The sequence below is a fragment of the Clinocottus analis genome, unplaced genomic scaffold (assembly GCF_023055335.1).
Source record: "Clinocottus analis isolate CAN_PGR_092001 unplaced genomic scaffold, fCliAna1.0.p SCAF_3, whole genome shotgun sequence".
Lineage (NCBI taxonomy): Eukaryota > Metazoa > Chordata > Actinopteri > Perciformes > Cottidae > Clinocottus > Clinocottus analis.
This window is the reverse complement of record NW_027176042.1, coordinates 21,061,205-21,076,378: the sequence shown is the minus strand read 5'-3', so window position 1 is coordinate 21,076,378 and position 15,174 is coordinate 21,061,205. Positions and strand designations below refer to the sequence as shown.

Below are 15,174 nucleotides of genomic sequence, written 5' to 3'. Positions count from 1 at the left end.
TATTTAAACTGGTTATTTAGTATAAAAAAAAAGAAGTGTGCGCATTTTATAACCTGCAGAGACGACAAAAAAAAGGGGAGTGGCTTGGATCCGGCTGGATGTCGGTGTGAGAGTTTTGTGTCAGCTGATAGTTGTGTGATCGTTGGGTCTTTCCTCTGCGATGTCCGTTGGAAATTTCAATTTCAAACTGTGATTTTGTCGATTTCCCAAAAAAGGCTTGTTAACAACCTCCACTGCAAGCTCTACCGGCGTTAGCAGAAGTGAAAGCAAGAGAGCTTTCTTTTTTTTTTAAGTGAATATTATCGCCAACTAAATGAAGTCTCACAAGAAATACAACTTCATTATGACGGAGGAAGAGTCCGAGGATCAGATTCCTAAAGAGACGGTTCTCTCCATGACGCCGGCGGTTCTCAAATGAGGGGCCGCGAGATTACAAAATGATGAAATATTCAATCAAATAGAAGTTTAAGAGGTGGAATCGTCATGAAAAAGCGAGATATTGGGAAGCAAAAAGTGTTCTCCTGTGGGAACGAGCCAAAGAACCCTGTGTGGTTCTCTACGCACCTTCATTTTAAAAGTGTTCACACAAATATTTTAAACTACAAAACCACAATATGAAAATTCAACGTATCCTCTTAGGAAAAGTTACTCTTTTTTTTTTTTTGCATTTTGCGTTATCATTTTTTTAACGAAATAGCCGTGTCAATTTCAGCTCGTTCCCGTGCAAACGGCCTCCTCCAATCCACTCGGTTCGACGATCGGGTTCGAATAAAAACACGAAAAAGCGCCGTTGGTGAAGTACGCAAAGTCATGTGACAAAAGACATCGACTTCCTGTTTCACACGAGGGAACGAAAGCAGACAGCTGTCTGCTGGCACCCGCCCTCTATGTGTGTGTGTGTCTGTGTGTGTGTGTGTGTGTGTGTGTGTGTGTGTGTGTGTGCTTTAAAGGTTTTTTATACCTCCTCGTTCATGCTCACGTGGATAAAGTCTGAAAAGATGTCCTGAGATATCTCAAATTGTTCACCGCATGCCGACCTACCAGAGGAAAACCAGACTCAAGTTGCCGGATTTTAAGTCGGTCCATTGAAGAAAAAATGGTTTCATGTTCTTATTTCAGATGATTGCCATCTATTGTGCGGCCCTTTTGTGACTTGACCTCAAGACTCCCCCGCTGAAAGGAGCTCTCAGACTTCACTGTCGACCGCATTAGCCCGTCTAAGGTAATAGGACAGCTTTGGATCCTGTCGAGTCCCCCAAAAAACTCAGCCGGTGAGCGTCCTAAAGCCCATCTGACAGCTGATAAGAGGCTTTCTCACTCCGCCATTACGGATCCTTTAACCAGGACTGCGTGTGTTTTTTTTTTTCTGCGAGGAGACGTGAGGATTTTCGCGACTCACTTTGAGGGGGGGAGGGAGGGGGCATCTCTGCTCATCCATCCTGCAACCCTGTAGAGAGAGAAATGATGGGATGTACACTGAAGGAACAGGTGGAGCATATCTACAAGACAGACGTGCAAAGATAAACACACAGAAGAATTTGTTTTTTGAGCCTTGAAGTTTCTCGCGCGGCGGCGTAGAGCGAGATTATTCACGTTTACGTAACGCGAAGCTCAATTTTGACAGACGGGGGCCACAGAAAGGAGGAAGTGAAGGAAGGAGCGGATGTCTCGGGGATTACAGAGCGTGAAAAAAGAGATGAGAAGAGGTCCGAGAGAACAGGGGAGCTGTTTTTCCATCACTTGAGATGTATCATTAACCACAAGTCAACTCCAGGGGCCCAAAACAGGATGAAAACAGGACATTTACTCTATCTCACCTCGTTCTGCTGACTCAGCGCTACTGACAGGTCCCAAAGCACAGACAGATGAGGAACAAAGCATTCCTGATCATTGGTCTCTTTGTGTGGAAGACCCGGCAGCAAGATCTGAATCCTATCAAATTTGATGCGCTTTTTTTTTCTTCTTCTTTTTTTTTTTAGGACTAGGGGGAAGATGAATCAAAATGGAAATTGGAAAATGCTTTCATTAACTTCATTCTTTGGAGACTGTTCCACACTGCTTCTGTTTTCTCTCTCGCTCCCTCCTTCCTCTTCCCCCCCCTGTTTGAGAATATGCGTCGCTAATAATAAAAAATGTGCTGCCGTCGTATGCGACTCGGAGGCGCCGCTTCTGTGCCGCTCACGGGGTCGACGAGCAAGAAGACAACAAAAAGGAAGGTTTGAATCGTGCAAAGTAGCTCAGAAACACTTGTGAGTGAGTTTTCTTCCAGCAGAAGATGTTGTTGTTCAAGCCTCTACAGTGTTTTTCATATTATTCAACTGAATTGTGTTTTTGTGCTCTTCCATCTACGATGTCATCAAAGTATAACGACAGTGTTCCTGGACGCTGTTAACGTGACCTTGACACAGCAACGCCAAAGTTACACAAGGTCAACGCGGGAGATATTTGACAATTTAGGAGATGAAGCGCGTCGGAAATGAACATTTTGTTCAAAATCAACGGGAAGAGAATCAGGATTCAGTGAAAAATGTGACGGCGTGGACGCTGAGTGTCGAAGTTAGGAGAATAAATGTTCATCGAAACATCTGCTGTTCCCGACTCCGGCTCGTTGAACGTCACGAAAACAAACTACCTTCCCCACAAATCCACATGAATCCATGTGACACGGCGGGTGTGACGCAGACAGAGCTACGCGAGCTGTGAAGAGAAAACACAAAGACTTTGTTTAGCACATTCAGAAGCGTCGGGTTCCTGAAAGGCAGCCTTCAGGCTGTCGCCGCTGCAAACACCAAATGCCCAACAAAGAACAACAACAACAACAACAAACATTTAGGGCAAAGAGAGGGCTACACGGAGACACATACAAGTGCAGCAGGAGCGAAGGTTTGCGATCTGGAAGACAGAAATAGCCGGAAAAGGAAAAAAAGTAGGTAAAAAAAAAAAACACAACGAGAGTCTCGAAATAGAAGTCAATGCAAGTTTTATGTCCCGAAGCCAGCGAGAGCTCGGAGGAGGCCTTGTTTTTGATTAAAGCTCGAGGGAGGAGGAACGGACGAGCCCGGTGAGGGTGTGGGGGGGGGCGCTTACAATACCTGCATCCTCTCGATCATGGCGAACAGGTCCGAGCTCTGGAGGAAGAGAGTTGACACGGATCCAGAATAAAAAAGGGGTTTGACAGTTGGTCTTGGTTTGCAGCGCTCCTCCCATCTGGCTCTCTGACATCCGCCCCGATTGCTTATTTACCTCCACGTAAAGGTCAACGGACCTGCACTTGTGTAGCGCCTTACACTTTTCAAGCGCTTTAACACGACATGACGTCATTCAGCCATCCGCACGCTGATGGGAGGAGCCGCCATGCAAGGTGCCACATCAGCATCATCAACCATTCACACTCAGTTTTAGGCAGTTTTAGGGTTAAGCGTCTTGCTCGAGGACGCGTCGACATGGGCCAGCGGGGGTCGAACCGCCGATCCTCCGATTTGAAAGACGACCCCCGCCCCCCTCCCCCCTCCACCTCCCGCTCATCTCATCCGACTGCACGCAACCGCCACGTTAGCTTGGAAGGCGCCGGGAGCCTTCAGTCATATTTGACCTATGAGACACCGAGCAGGCCGAGTGCGAGTACGAGGGCGGGAACCAAACTTGAATGGCTCGGCATCTGGGCGCCGAGTCAACCGCGGCGTAATCTGGATGTTTTGTGTCCAGGTGCGCCGCCGCGCCGGAGCATGAATGCGGCGTTCTGTCCAATTAGCAGAGCGACCGGTGCAGGTGAGAGCAGCACCTCCGGGCATGCAGGGGTTTTTTTTTTCTTTCTTCCTCTCATCCGCAGGAGGCCACAGTTTTCGATTTTCCAGCTGCTCCGACCAGAGATGAGGCGGATCGCGGCGGCGGCGGCGGCGGCGCTGCCTCCTCCGCTCACCATGTAACGCAAGTGGACTGAAGTGCCAAGCCGATGTTTCCACATGACGGCTTAAATTTACCGAAGGCACCGCGGGGCGTGCGAAACACACCCACGCACACACACACACACTCACGCACGCACACACGCACACACGCGGCGGGGGTGTTTACGTGCATGCGTATGGACATTTTCACATGTACTTAAAGGCATTCAGCACCCCCACAAACGCACACTCACTCACTCACAAACACCTGACACTGACCTAGTGGAGCCAAAGGTGCCGCCCGGGGTCTATTGTTTGAAAGTGAAAATAAACAATGGCATATGTGATTCAGCAAGAGGGAGGGGGGGGGGGGGGGGGGGTCTATACCGCTCTCCTGTCTGCAAAAACAAACAACAAACACTGTCTCATGCTGACTAGATCATCGGTGGACCGTACACTAACACACATCAGTGCTGAATCTCTCCTGAGAGCGACGCACACCTGGACTGTGGAGGAGCTGCTTTGAGTGCAGCTGGATGGCGAAGTAGACAAGTATGCACATATATCAGAGTATAACCACACTAGTAGACATTTTCTAATGTCACCATCAGGTTTCAAATTGTCTTTTTTTTTTTTCTCTAAGTATGCGCTGCAGGCAGTTTCTCCCCAAACGCAAACACAGTTGATCCGTATCGGGGCTCAAAAACAGATCCGAGAGCAGTGGAGCACGTCTCTTATCTGTACAAGGTACAGAAGAAAAAAAAAGCAATACACTGTCCCGCAGCAGCAAACACACATCTACCTGTCTCCACGCTACCTTAAAGAACCAAACAAGCAGCAGTAACTGGAGCGAAAACAGAGTCTCTCACTTGCAGCAAGTGAAACATACTCACATCGCTGAGGCAGCGTCTCTTGAGGAGAGGCTTACTGGGGGGACTGTTGAGCAGCCCGTCCAATAAGGCATTCTTCGCTATCCTGAGATCAGTCATCTTCCCCCGCGAGTGTGACGGCGGACTGACGGGAGCGAGGGTGTTGATGTCACGAGCAGCAACGCAAGATTGACAACGACACTTCACCCTCAGTCGTGTCGCTCAGGCAATGAAACGGGAGAAAACTTGACGGCTGGCGCGATCCATACATCCGTGTGTGTGTGTGTGTGTGTGTGTGTGAGGTAAAAGCATGTGTGTGTGAGAATTTCCCTTCCTTCCCCTTTTTTTTTTTTTTTAATGCCTGCTCCCGCCCTCCCGTAGACACACACAGCTGTTCTGTAGGAAGCAGGAGGGAGGGGAGGAACAACGTTATGCACACACACACACACACACACACACACACACACACACACTTGCATATGGACGGACAGAAAACAGCAGTTCTCTTTTCTGTTAAATCGCAATATGAGACTGTCGCTTCCTCTTTTCCTTCGTCTTGCATTTCTTCAAGCTTCCCGCTCATGTAACTGTTCTCCTCCGCTCCGTGGGCAGAGAGCCAGACTCTCTCACAAACAGAAATAAGGGCAGCACAGGCATCTCTTTTACCTCCGAAGGGAAGAAAACCCGGACATTTCCACACATTTAGCGGTTGAAGTCACGGTGCGTTTCCCAGCACATGGTGAGAAGTAGGTTAATTACACCTGCAGTGCTCTTATAGATCCTAAGTGGAGATCACGAGCCGTTTGAACTATTTCCGTTCAAGCACTCAGGATATATATATATATATATATATATATATATATATATATATATATATATATATATATATATATATATAATGCTAAATAACACAAGGTGGACTTCATGAATAAAGGAGAAAAGTTGATAAATGAGTGATGCATTCTGGGGTTTCTACATGAAAATGCGCCAGGCGCTTTTCCCCCCGCATCAAGTACAAATGAGAAAAGCTCCACGTGTTATAAATTCCACCAGGGGAGATATGTGAGACAGCTCCCTCTGTGTGTGAAGATGCTACATCCTGATGGTGTGTGTGTGTGTGTGTGTGTGTGTGTGCTGGGGTGGAGGGGGTGGGGGGGGGGGCTTAGGCAACCTCAGCACCTACGAAAATCCCGTGTGCATAGTTAAGCACTGGTAAGACACGAGAGCATCCGAAGATAAGGAGAAAACAGAGGAGGAAAAAGGAGAGATTAAAATACGAAGGAATGATGGAGGGGAGCTTTCGTTCAGTCGTCTCTGTGCAGCGTTCTCCGTGAGCCACACTCCTCAACATCAGATATCAACAAACACTGACCTACTTAAAGAAAGAAAAAAAACTGCTGAAAGCTTTCCAGAGGACAGATTCCCTCCATATATATGTTAAGCGCTTTTTTGCAACAGAAGATAAACACTGTCAGCCAACCGTCTGCATTAATCTCTCTTGCGGGAAATCGATGGGAAGTGCACGAGAGGAGGAGCGGTGACACGGTGGTTTGAATTAAAGTGCACAAAAAATAGATTTCATGAGCACAGAGGTAACGTTCAGTTGATTAATACTGCATAGGCAACCCGGGTAGTGGCCCTCCGCTATAAACTATGATGCTAGGTAGCCCTCGAGCGTCTAGTCGGGTATGAAATGTGTCAGTTCTGCTCCCGTCACTTTCTGCTTGTGTTTTTTTTTTCAATCTAAACTTTTGTTTTTACATGAAACAACTTGGTTAGGATGAAGAAAAGATGGAGGTTTGGGTAAAAAAATGTTTGCCACGGAGTGAAGAAGGCTACTGAGTAACGTTACGTAATGATACACAACTTAAAATAAGTACATTTTTGCTTTCACGGGGCGAAAAACCTCCAGTTTCTTGGGTGAAAGTCCAGTGTTTCTGAAACCAACGATCCACACCGACCTCCTCCCAAAGCTCTGAATGCTAAGTAACTTGACTTCCTCTTTTAGTCTTGCCATTACTTTGATGAAGAGCGTCACGGCCGTGGTGATACTCGTCTTTTCAATGCGATTTCTGGCGTCTGATCCTTCCATTGGGATCCCATCAGCTGCAGCACATGCAGAGGTGGGTTGGCCTGGATCGAGTTTGGATCTCAGTCAGGTGTGGACAGCTTGAGGAGAACGATACGGATCATCTCGCATCATCGAGGGGCAAAGTTGAGTTTGGCTGTGTTGTGTAGCGCTGAGGAAAAGCCGTCGTTTGCTGAATTTGCTGCTCAAATATAAAAGCTTTTGAAAAACGTCATGACGTGGAACTTTTCATTGTAAAGAATTGATCGTAAACGGCGTTCAGCACAGAATTCGTGGTGTTTTGTAAAAGGCGGTAACCTTCGATTCTGCTGCGAAAGTGTCTCTTAAAACCTACTTTTTCTCGACTGACCAGCAGGGGGCGACTCCTGCGGTGGCAAGTCTATGAGAAAAGGACCTTTGAACATCACCTCAGTGAACAGTGTAAACAACACACAGTGTTTGGCCTCAATTGCTAGTTTCAAGTCTTCTTCAGCGCAGCACGATGTTCATTCAGTAAACATTTAGTAAAGTCAATTTGGCAACGACAAACTCACCGAACTCAAGGTTTTAAAATGGCGGCCCACAAAGCATTGGTGGACTCCACAATGTCCCGTTCTTATGATCAGTCCGTGCTTTGTAACCCGTTAAAAAGTCCACTGACAGAAAACAGTAAAATAACAGGACTTTTATCGTGAAGATTTTATAGGAAATTCAATGTGTTCCACCATTTTACGGCCACTCCTTTGACCACGACGTATACATCACTGCGCCACCAGTCCGGTCGCATTCATCTGTCAAGCGTGGACACGTTTACGGACTCACAGCTGAGTTCTCATCCTGTGAAAGTCTCACGGAAAAAGACAAGCGCACCCACGGCCACAGTTTGACGCGTCGGGCCGCCGACCGAGCCGCCGTGTTTGAAGAGTTGGGAGCGCGAACGTGCCGCGGCATCACAATGGGCCGGCTCTCAGACACGGCCTCATCCCGGGGTTACGTTTCACGACTAATGATCTGTTTAGTCGGGTCTAGACGGGCTTTAGCTGAATGCCAAAATAGGATTGGAGAACATTTTTACAGAGGAAACTTGAATGCTAATGACATACTTTCCTGAAATTTATGTATAATTGTCACACGGTGGCAAATGTGATACTAATTGCTATTCAGATTCACCCCGTGAGCACTAACATTGTCTCGGGCAGAAAGCGTACGGATTTGTGAAGCTGCGTCAGCTCGAGCTGGTTTGAAAGTCAATCGGCGTTGCGCCGTCCGGCTTGTGGAGCGATCTGACGAGACAATATGTAAAGTGGACGACCAGGAAGATGTTGTAAAGGAAACACACGTTTGACTTTTAAACGTCTCGGCTTTTGGACTTCCTGTCCCACGTGTCTTCGAAGCCGCTCACGTTTCGTCAAACGAGTCATTGATATAATCAGATTGACACAGCTGAATGATACATAGGACGGTGGGGGGAGGTATCGAGTCCACGAAGCAGAAAGTCCAGACCTTTCTACTCGGTTTGCAAGCTGTGGCCTGTAGCTTTGACTCCAGCGCTTCATCAACTCCTCACAACCGGGAGCCCCAATTTGAATTTCTACGAACAAATTGCCAATGATTTGCATCCAAAGCAATAAACCCCGACGCTCGCACACACTCCCTCCCCATCCCCATCCCCATCCCTCCGTGCTCTCTGGCGTAGCCGCATCCTCAAAGGCAATACAGTAAAATGGAAAGCTGGACTTCAAAGAGAGTCAATCAATGGGGCGCATGAAGCCGATCATTTCAGCCGGAGAAAAAAAATCCACCGGGGTCCATTCATCAGGTCTCCGGAGACAAGCCTGACGTCGCTGCGGCCCCTCAAGGGGAGGGGGCCCTCGGCGGGAGGGAGGGGGGGGGACGCATGCTGAGTTCACAGAAAAAGGACCCTCGCCTCCACTTGGCTTCACTCAGATGAGCTGGGTCGATTGCCACGGAGGTTGCGGTGGACAGAACAGCGGACGGGTGCTGAAGCTGATCTCCTACCGTCTTCACTCAAAAGCGGTGAACAGTTGGGAGAAAGCTGCTGGTCTCCCTCCATCACCTCTTGCATTTTGATGAACATCTTCTGGGCTTTTTGTATGTGGGATGCGTCATGATCACCAGCCGCCGGCTTAAAGGTGAGCGGGTTGAGGAACTCAATAAAAGAGCGCTCCACTTATTCAGCACTGCTCCTGGATAACAAAAGGGATCAGCATCGACGCAGCAGAACATCGTCTTTCTTTCGTCCGAGTATTCAAAACCTGGCGCCATTACCCACAATGCATCATAATCAGCGCGGGTTAACGCGGGTGTGTTCTGTGAGCCTTGAGCTGCGAGCTTCAAGTCGAGATGAGCGATGAGGAGCGCACCGCGGAGGTCTTCATGAGCTCACTTCTGTCTCTCTCCACACACACTCAGACCGTTTCATTCAGCCTTCAGCCGAGTGGTATCACTTCAGGCAATTCATCAGTTTCCTCCTCTCCCTCTGTGGAGCCAGTAGGCCAAATAAAATGCGTTTTCACACATGCAGCAGTATTCCCAAAGACCTGTAACTGTGACTTGCCGGTAGAGTTTTCCCATTTGAGGCCGAACGGAGGGGAATATTTGAAATAATCACTCAGGAAGGAACGCGAGCGAGCGAGCTCGACGCGTGCGCGTCGGTCTCGTGAATCTTCTCTCGAGTCGGTTCCCTCTCTCCTGCTTTCCTTTGCTCTCAACCCAGAACAAGAAAAACTCATTTACAAGAGCGACGAGAGTCCGCAGCGAAATCACTGCCACTAATCAGGATTGCCGATTTGAGCTGCGCAACAAACAGCAGTTAAAAAAAAAGAGAGCTGAAAAGCGGAAGTCATTATATTTAACAGCCCCCTCTGCACTTAAGATTTAAGTTCCTGCTCTCTGCTTTCACCGTACGGCAGCTGGTTAAAGAATCCAACATAGATATGGACATATAACTAGCATCAGCACGTCTCTTACCATCACTAATATTCTATCTTTCAGGGCTGCAGGTGTTCAAATGTTTTACTGCTGCATGTGTGCGTGTGTGTGTGTGTTTTATCTCGTGTGTCTCGCCCCGTGTTGTTATTATTACTGCGGCAAACCCACTTTCCCCTCGGGGACGAATAAAGGTCTCGAACTATCAGACTTGGAGATCACACCTTAAACAGCTTCGGGCCACCAGCACTGATCGCATCGTTACAACACGCTGAACGGAGGTGTCCGACTCCCCCGCGGTGCAAAGTAAGACCTTTAGAGTTCACACACAAAGAGATGCACGTAGCACGCCTCTGTAGCCACGCTCACGTGCAGCGGTTGCACTGTAACTTACACACCAATTTTAGCGTATCGGTGCAGTATGTTTGGACTGGAAAGACCAGCGTAGCACAAGAAAGTTAGCGTTGAAACGGTTTGTTCAGCGAGATGATCTCCACAACTGAACACCACTTTTAACAACAGCTATGCGGAAAGGCAATCGGCAGGAAAAAAGAGCTAGCACGAGGCTATACATATAATAAGTCTTGTTGAGGAGGGTGATCAGACGTCCTCTTTTTCCAGGACGTGTCCTCTTTTCGAGACCTAAAAAGTATCTTACGTCCATCTTCTTGCGCAAACTCTGACTGTAGACAGAGCTGTCATTGGTCGACCGGTCTCAGGGTTGCCAGATGCACGATAATTATCCTCCAAATGCGACCATTTTTGAGCCTTTGGTACGATACTACGCCATCACCAAACTGGCGACACTGAGCACTTTGAAGAAACTAGTTTGGCGTAAAACATCGCCGCATCGATAATCAACTGGAATTTCAGCGACACCTTTTTTTTTTGCTAGCTTAGAACGACCCGTTCTTTTTTATGAGCTAAAGATCGCGTGGATGCACGAATGTGGAGCGACAAAAGTGTGCTCTACTTCACAAACTCCAATCTAGCCGCCCTACATTTAGCCACTTGTAGCGCCTTCATTAAGGCACGGAAAAGCTTTAAAGTTCAGGAGGAGCAGCTCCACACTTTATCCTTGATGACATTAAAGCTTCAAGTACACCTCTGATGTCTTGGACCAGAATCACACGGACGAATAATGGGCGTTTAACTTTAACCATCAGCAGCCATAAAACTACAAAGTTCTCGTCTCGTGGCTTCGACAACCCCATTATGTGCCGACCGTAGCCTCATATATACCATGCACTGCAGAGATTACCCTCTCCTGTCGCGACAGACACACATTTGGCACATGAGGCGAGCGAGAAGTCTCGCTGTTTTTTTTTAAATTTTCATATTAGGAAAATAATTAGGTCGACAGTTCTACAATAACAAAATACACGAGTGAGAAAACGTCCCATGTGAAAGGCGTGGAAGGCGACGTTTAAGAGCAAAAAAACCAAACGTGTCCCAGGAAGTCTAGTCTGTGCCGCTCCAAATATAACTACGCATAATTAAGCCATTGCTTATTGTAGTTCTGCTGCGTGAGTGACAAAAATAATCCGGCATGCTTCAGAGAGGAACAACTGCTGCACATGTATATTCGTGCCGGTGGCCTGATGACAGAGAGGACTTCTTCTCTCAGGAGCTGCCAACAGCGAGCGGGGGGTGAAGGACATCCGAGCCAGCGCTCACCTGGCGGAGCAGCTGAAGGTTGCGAAGAGCCAAAAAGAGGGAGGGAGCCGAAAATGAGCGTCGGAGGTAGCGATGAACTGGTGCCACTCTCCCAGTGCTGACAGTGACTCTGTGTACTGGACTCAAGGCCCAACACTGATCCGACCTGTGACCTAGAGGTTTATATAATATGTCTTCTTACTGTCAACACATCCAATGAAAACAACAAAGCAGACCATGTCTTTGTCTATCTATCTTTTTTTTTGTTTGAATTGCTTGCAGGTGTCCTGCCTTTGCTGCTTGTTCCTACTGACATACAATGAGGAGAATGGGCCACAAATTCATTCATTCCAGCTTTTTTTCTGGGTATTTAAAGGGAGAAAGTCCTCGGACTGGCTGCTTGATCACTTTAAAGTTGCTGCAACCACTTTTAAAGACAGCAACACACCTGTACTCATGTCACCTTTTAAATGTAATATGTGTAATGTGTAGTAATGCATTGTGTCTCACTGTTCTTCATCTCACAGATCCTTTAAATCTCTGCAAAGTAGCTCCCCCTGAAGACTATGATCCTTTAGCTGTACAGTTTACCCTTGAACAGTACATTATTGATGATACAGTACAGCCACTCGTACCTTATTGCTTAAATGTGTTAGTTCAATAACTTACATTTAAATAAAAAAAATCCACATATATGTTAAAGATCAATAGAAATAATCAATATCCACTTTTATCCTCCATTAAACAAATGCAATATCCTTGAGAGACCTTTTTTTTTCTTCACAGCAGACATTTTGACTTGTCGAACCAGGAAATGCACCAGAGCGGCTCCGAACACGAGCGATGGCTCCATTTCAGTCAAGTGCACCACTAAGTCATGCTTGTGATTGTGTTTGCTGTCATCACTCCCGCTTCATTCATCTCCGTCAGACTGCAGCGCCGTCACATCAACTCCAGATAAACTGTATATTTGCACGGTGGGGACGGCGAATTGTCGCCGACGTAGGACGCGAGGAAAAGGAAAAACGATTCCTTGTGTACCTGAGTCCTACACTTTAATTACACCTGTTTTTACGGGCGTGTCGTGTGGAAAAAGACCTCACAATGGCCTGATTTTACAGCTCGGGCTCACATTCTCGGCTCGGAGTCTCAGTGTCTGATTCCAGCGAGTCTGAATAGACGAGAGCGAGTGAAGTCTTGTGTTACCTTTGAAAGTGAGGGAAGAGGAAACGGAGGGGGGGAGCGTGCGAGCGAGGGCTCTACTTCACGAGGGATCCGAGAAATCCTTCCATCTTGTTTCCTGTGAATCAGAGAGGGTTGAGGATTGAAGGGTGGGGGCGGAGAGGGGAGAGAGAGAGAGAGGGAGAGAGAGAGAGAGAGAGAGAGAGAGAGAGGTTATGGTAACCTTGAGCTCAGTTTCTCATTCAAGCAATAAGCGCACAGGAAATGTCTGTCACAGTTTTCTTATGGGATCAAATGAGATCATTTAACTCCTGCGACAATGTAGCAGGGTTATTAAATCAGAGTTATTTAAGTATTTTATGTTACAGATTTAATGCCGGCAGCTCTATTTATTCCTTTTTTTTTAATGATTTTGTTCTTTTATATATTCTGTCTTGAAAATTAAATTCTGACAACAATAGAGCCTTTCTTTGTGTTCAGTCCTCTAATAATGTGATGAATCCATCTGAAGGTTGTTGGTTGGAATCACACAAGTCGATGATCACGGGCGAGCGGGGACAACTTTGTCTTTCTGCACGATGTGTTTTTTTTTTCATCTGGAGTCTTTGTTTCTTTTCAATAAATGTTGGCTTTGAGACCTCACGACACGCCGCAGCTTTTGGAAATGTCGGGATCACGCGAGTCGAAAAAAAAACAATCCCACACATCCACCGCTGGAAATGAAATATCCCCGAAATATATAGTTTATAGTCGTGTTCTAGTTTGCTCTTTACCTGCAACTGTGCGGCAACGCGCCACCTTTCAAACACAGTGAACCCGAGCAGCGTTTTGATGACGTCATGAGTGAAGCTCTGACTTATTCGTCAGTCTCGTTCAGCTCGAGTCTAAGTAGGACGACTCTCCGTGTATTAATTGTTGACGTCCACCGACTAATATTGATGAGTTTCTGTGTTTGCCTTTCAGGAGGAGGCGCGCTTCGTCTCCTCATTGCCGCTGACGTCAACTGACAATGAGGCAAACTGTGAAGGGCCTCCAAAATATCTGAGACCGCCAAAGCCTAAAGTGCTATTATAACACGGGTAGATGAAATCAAGCATTCTGATTGGTTGAGAGTCACGGGGTGTGGTTTACTCAGCCGTAAAATACTGTACAGCCTGTTGTTATTTCAAACTTACCAAACATGTGGAGCCGAGGGTTTCTCTTGCCCTTATAATTTTATACTAATAATAAAATAACACGCTGCTCCGTTCAAGGGTTTGTTTGCCAACAACACCCTTAAACAATGTGCAATATTCACTCGAGTATATTTCAGTACTTTGTACAATTTTTTTAATCCATCTGTAAATGCAATTTTTTATTCCATCTGTATATTTTTTATATATTTGATTCCTCTGTCTATTTTTCCATCTGTACATGTAATATTCGTCTTTGTTACTGCTGAATGTTTTCTTCTTAAATCTTTAATCTGTTGATAACCGTTCTATTGTTTATTTATATTACCTGTTTCTTTCATCTCATTATGAGCAGTGCTGCTGTAATCCTGTAATTTCCCCGCTGAGGGACTAATAAAGGATTATCGTATCTCAAACAGCACATTATTCACGATACAGTACTGCCTCTCGTACCGTATCGCTTCATTAAAGCACATCTGGCGGTTTTGAATCCGATCATTTCGCTGGCTGCTGTTGTTCCATTGGTGGCGTCTATTTAAGCTACCGTAAGCCGGCGGGGTGTTTTTTTTTTTTTCTGCCAGTGCCGCCACCTGCAGCTTCTGGCGCCTCGCACCAGCTGGTTTGAAGGCGAGATGGTGAAGCAATAGACATCAGGAGACCCGCGCTGAAGGGAAAAAAGGGGAAGCGTGGCCACGAGGGGGAACAAAGTGAAACGCGAAGCGGAGGAAGAAAAGACCTTCTGCTTTCATCCCGTAACCCGCTGCCTCTTCTTCCTTTTTTTTCTGTGTAATTCGAGTGAATTACCGGCGCGGGCAGGATTCTGGTGACAGGATATCGCTTCACGCTTTGTCTCACGCAACAAGTTGGTCGCTAGAACTGGCGACGCGTCTGCGCGCGCAACCTGTTCGCGAACCTGCAGCAGAGGGCATTTGGAAACGCTGCAACAACAAGGAATCACAGAACAATAGAACAATCTGTTTGGTGGGTGAGATTTAGTGGAGACCTGCACACACACAAACACACATATTTCCTGCACAGTGGGTTGTGGCGTGTTGCAATAGGATCATTTACTGAGGTCTTTCTTTCTGCAGGCAGGCCCGTTATAAACGATTGCAGCTCTCCCTCTCTACCTCCAAATGCTGAGCCTATTACAAGTGGCGGTGAATCTATAAGTCTCAATAAACCCAGCTGCACTTTTACGACAACAGAGCGCTGACCGGGAGTTGTGGGGTGAAGGAATCTATTCGTAACGTGGCAGCTCCTCATTGTTGCCTCTGATCTCTGCTGAATCCCAGGAAAGGACTGGAAGAGGCTGCCAGATCTTTCCCTCAGAGCATCCTCAGCCTCTCAGAACAGACGCTCCTCTAGGGAATGAACTTTGTTACGTCTTTCAT

General features: G+C 46.9%; 1 protein-coding gene across 10 annotated transcripts in view; it reads right to left on the bottom strand.

Annotated features, from left to right (window-relative positions):
* Positions 1-15,174, bottom strand: part of rap1gapb (RAP1 GTPase activating protein b) — a 106,346-nt gene that overhangs the window by 24,916 nt on the left and 66,256 nt on the right. For 9 of the 10 annotated variants that reach the window (XM_068594610.1, XM_068594617.1, XM_068594611.1 and 6 more), the window contains 2 exons: positions 12,633-12,726; positions 1,400-1,447 (listed from right to left, as the gene is read on the bottom strand). In XM_068594610.1, the coding sequence (XP_068450711.1) occupies positions 1,400-1,438 (39 nt within the window). In that variant the 5' untranslated portion in view covers positions 1,439-1,447; positions 12,633-12,726. Of the gene's footprint in view, positions 1-1,399; positions 1,448-3,092; positions 3,129-4,777; positions 5,562-12,632; positions 12,727-15,174 lie in introns of those variants that run through there. The other variant, XM_068594618.1, reaches the window with a different exon arrangement.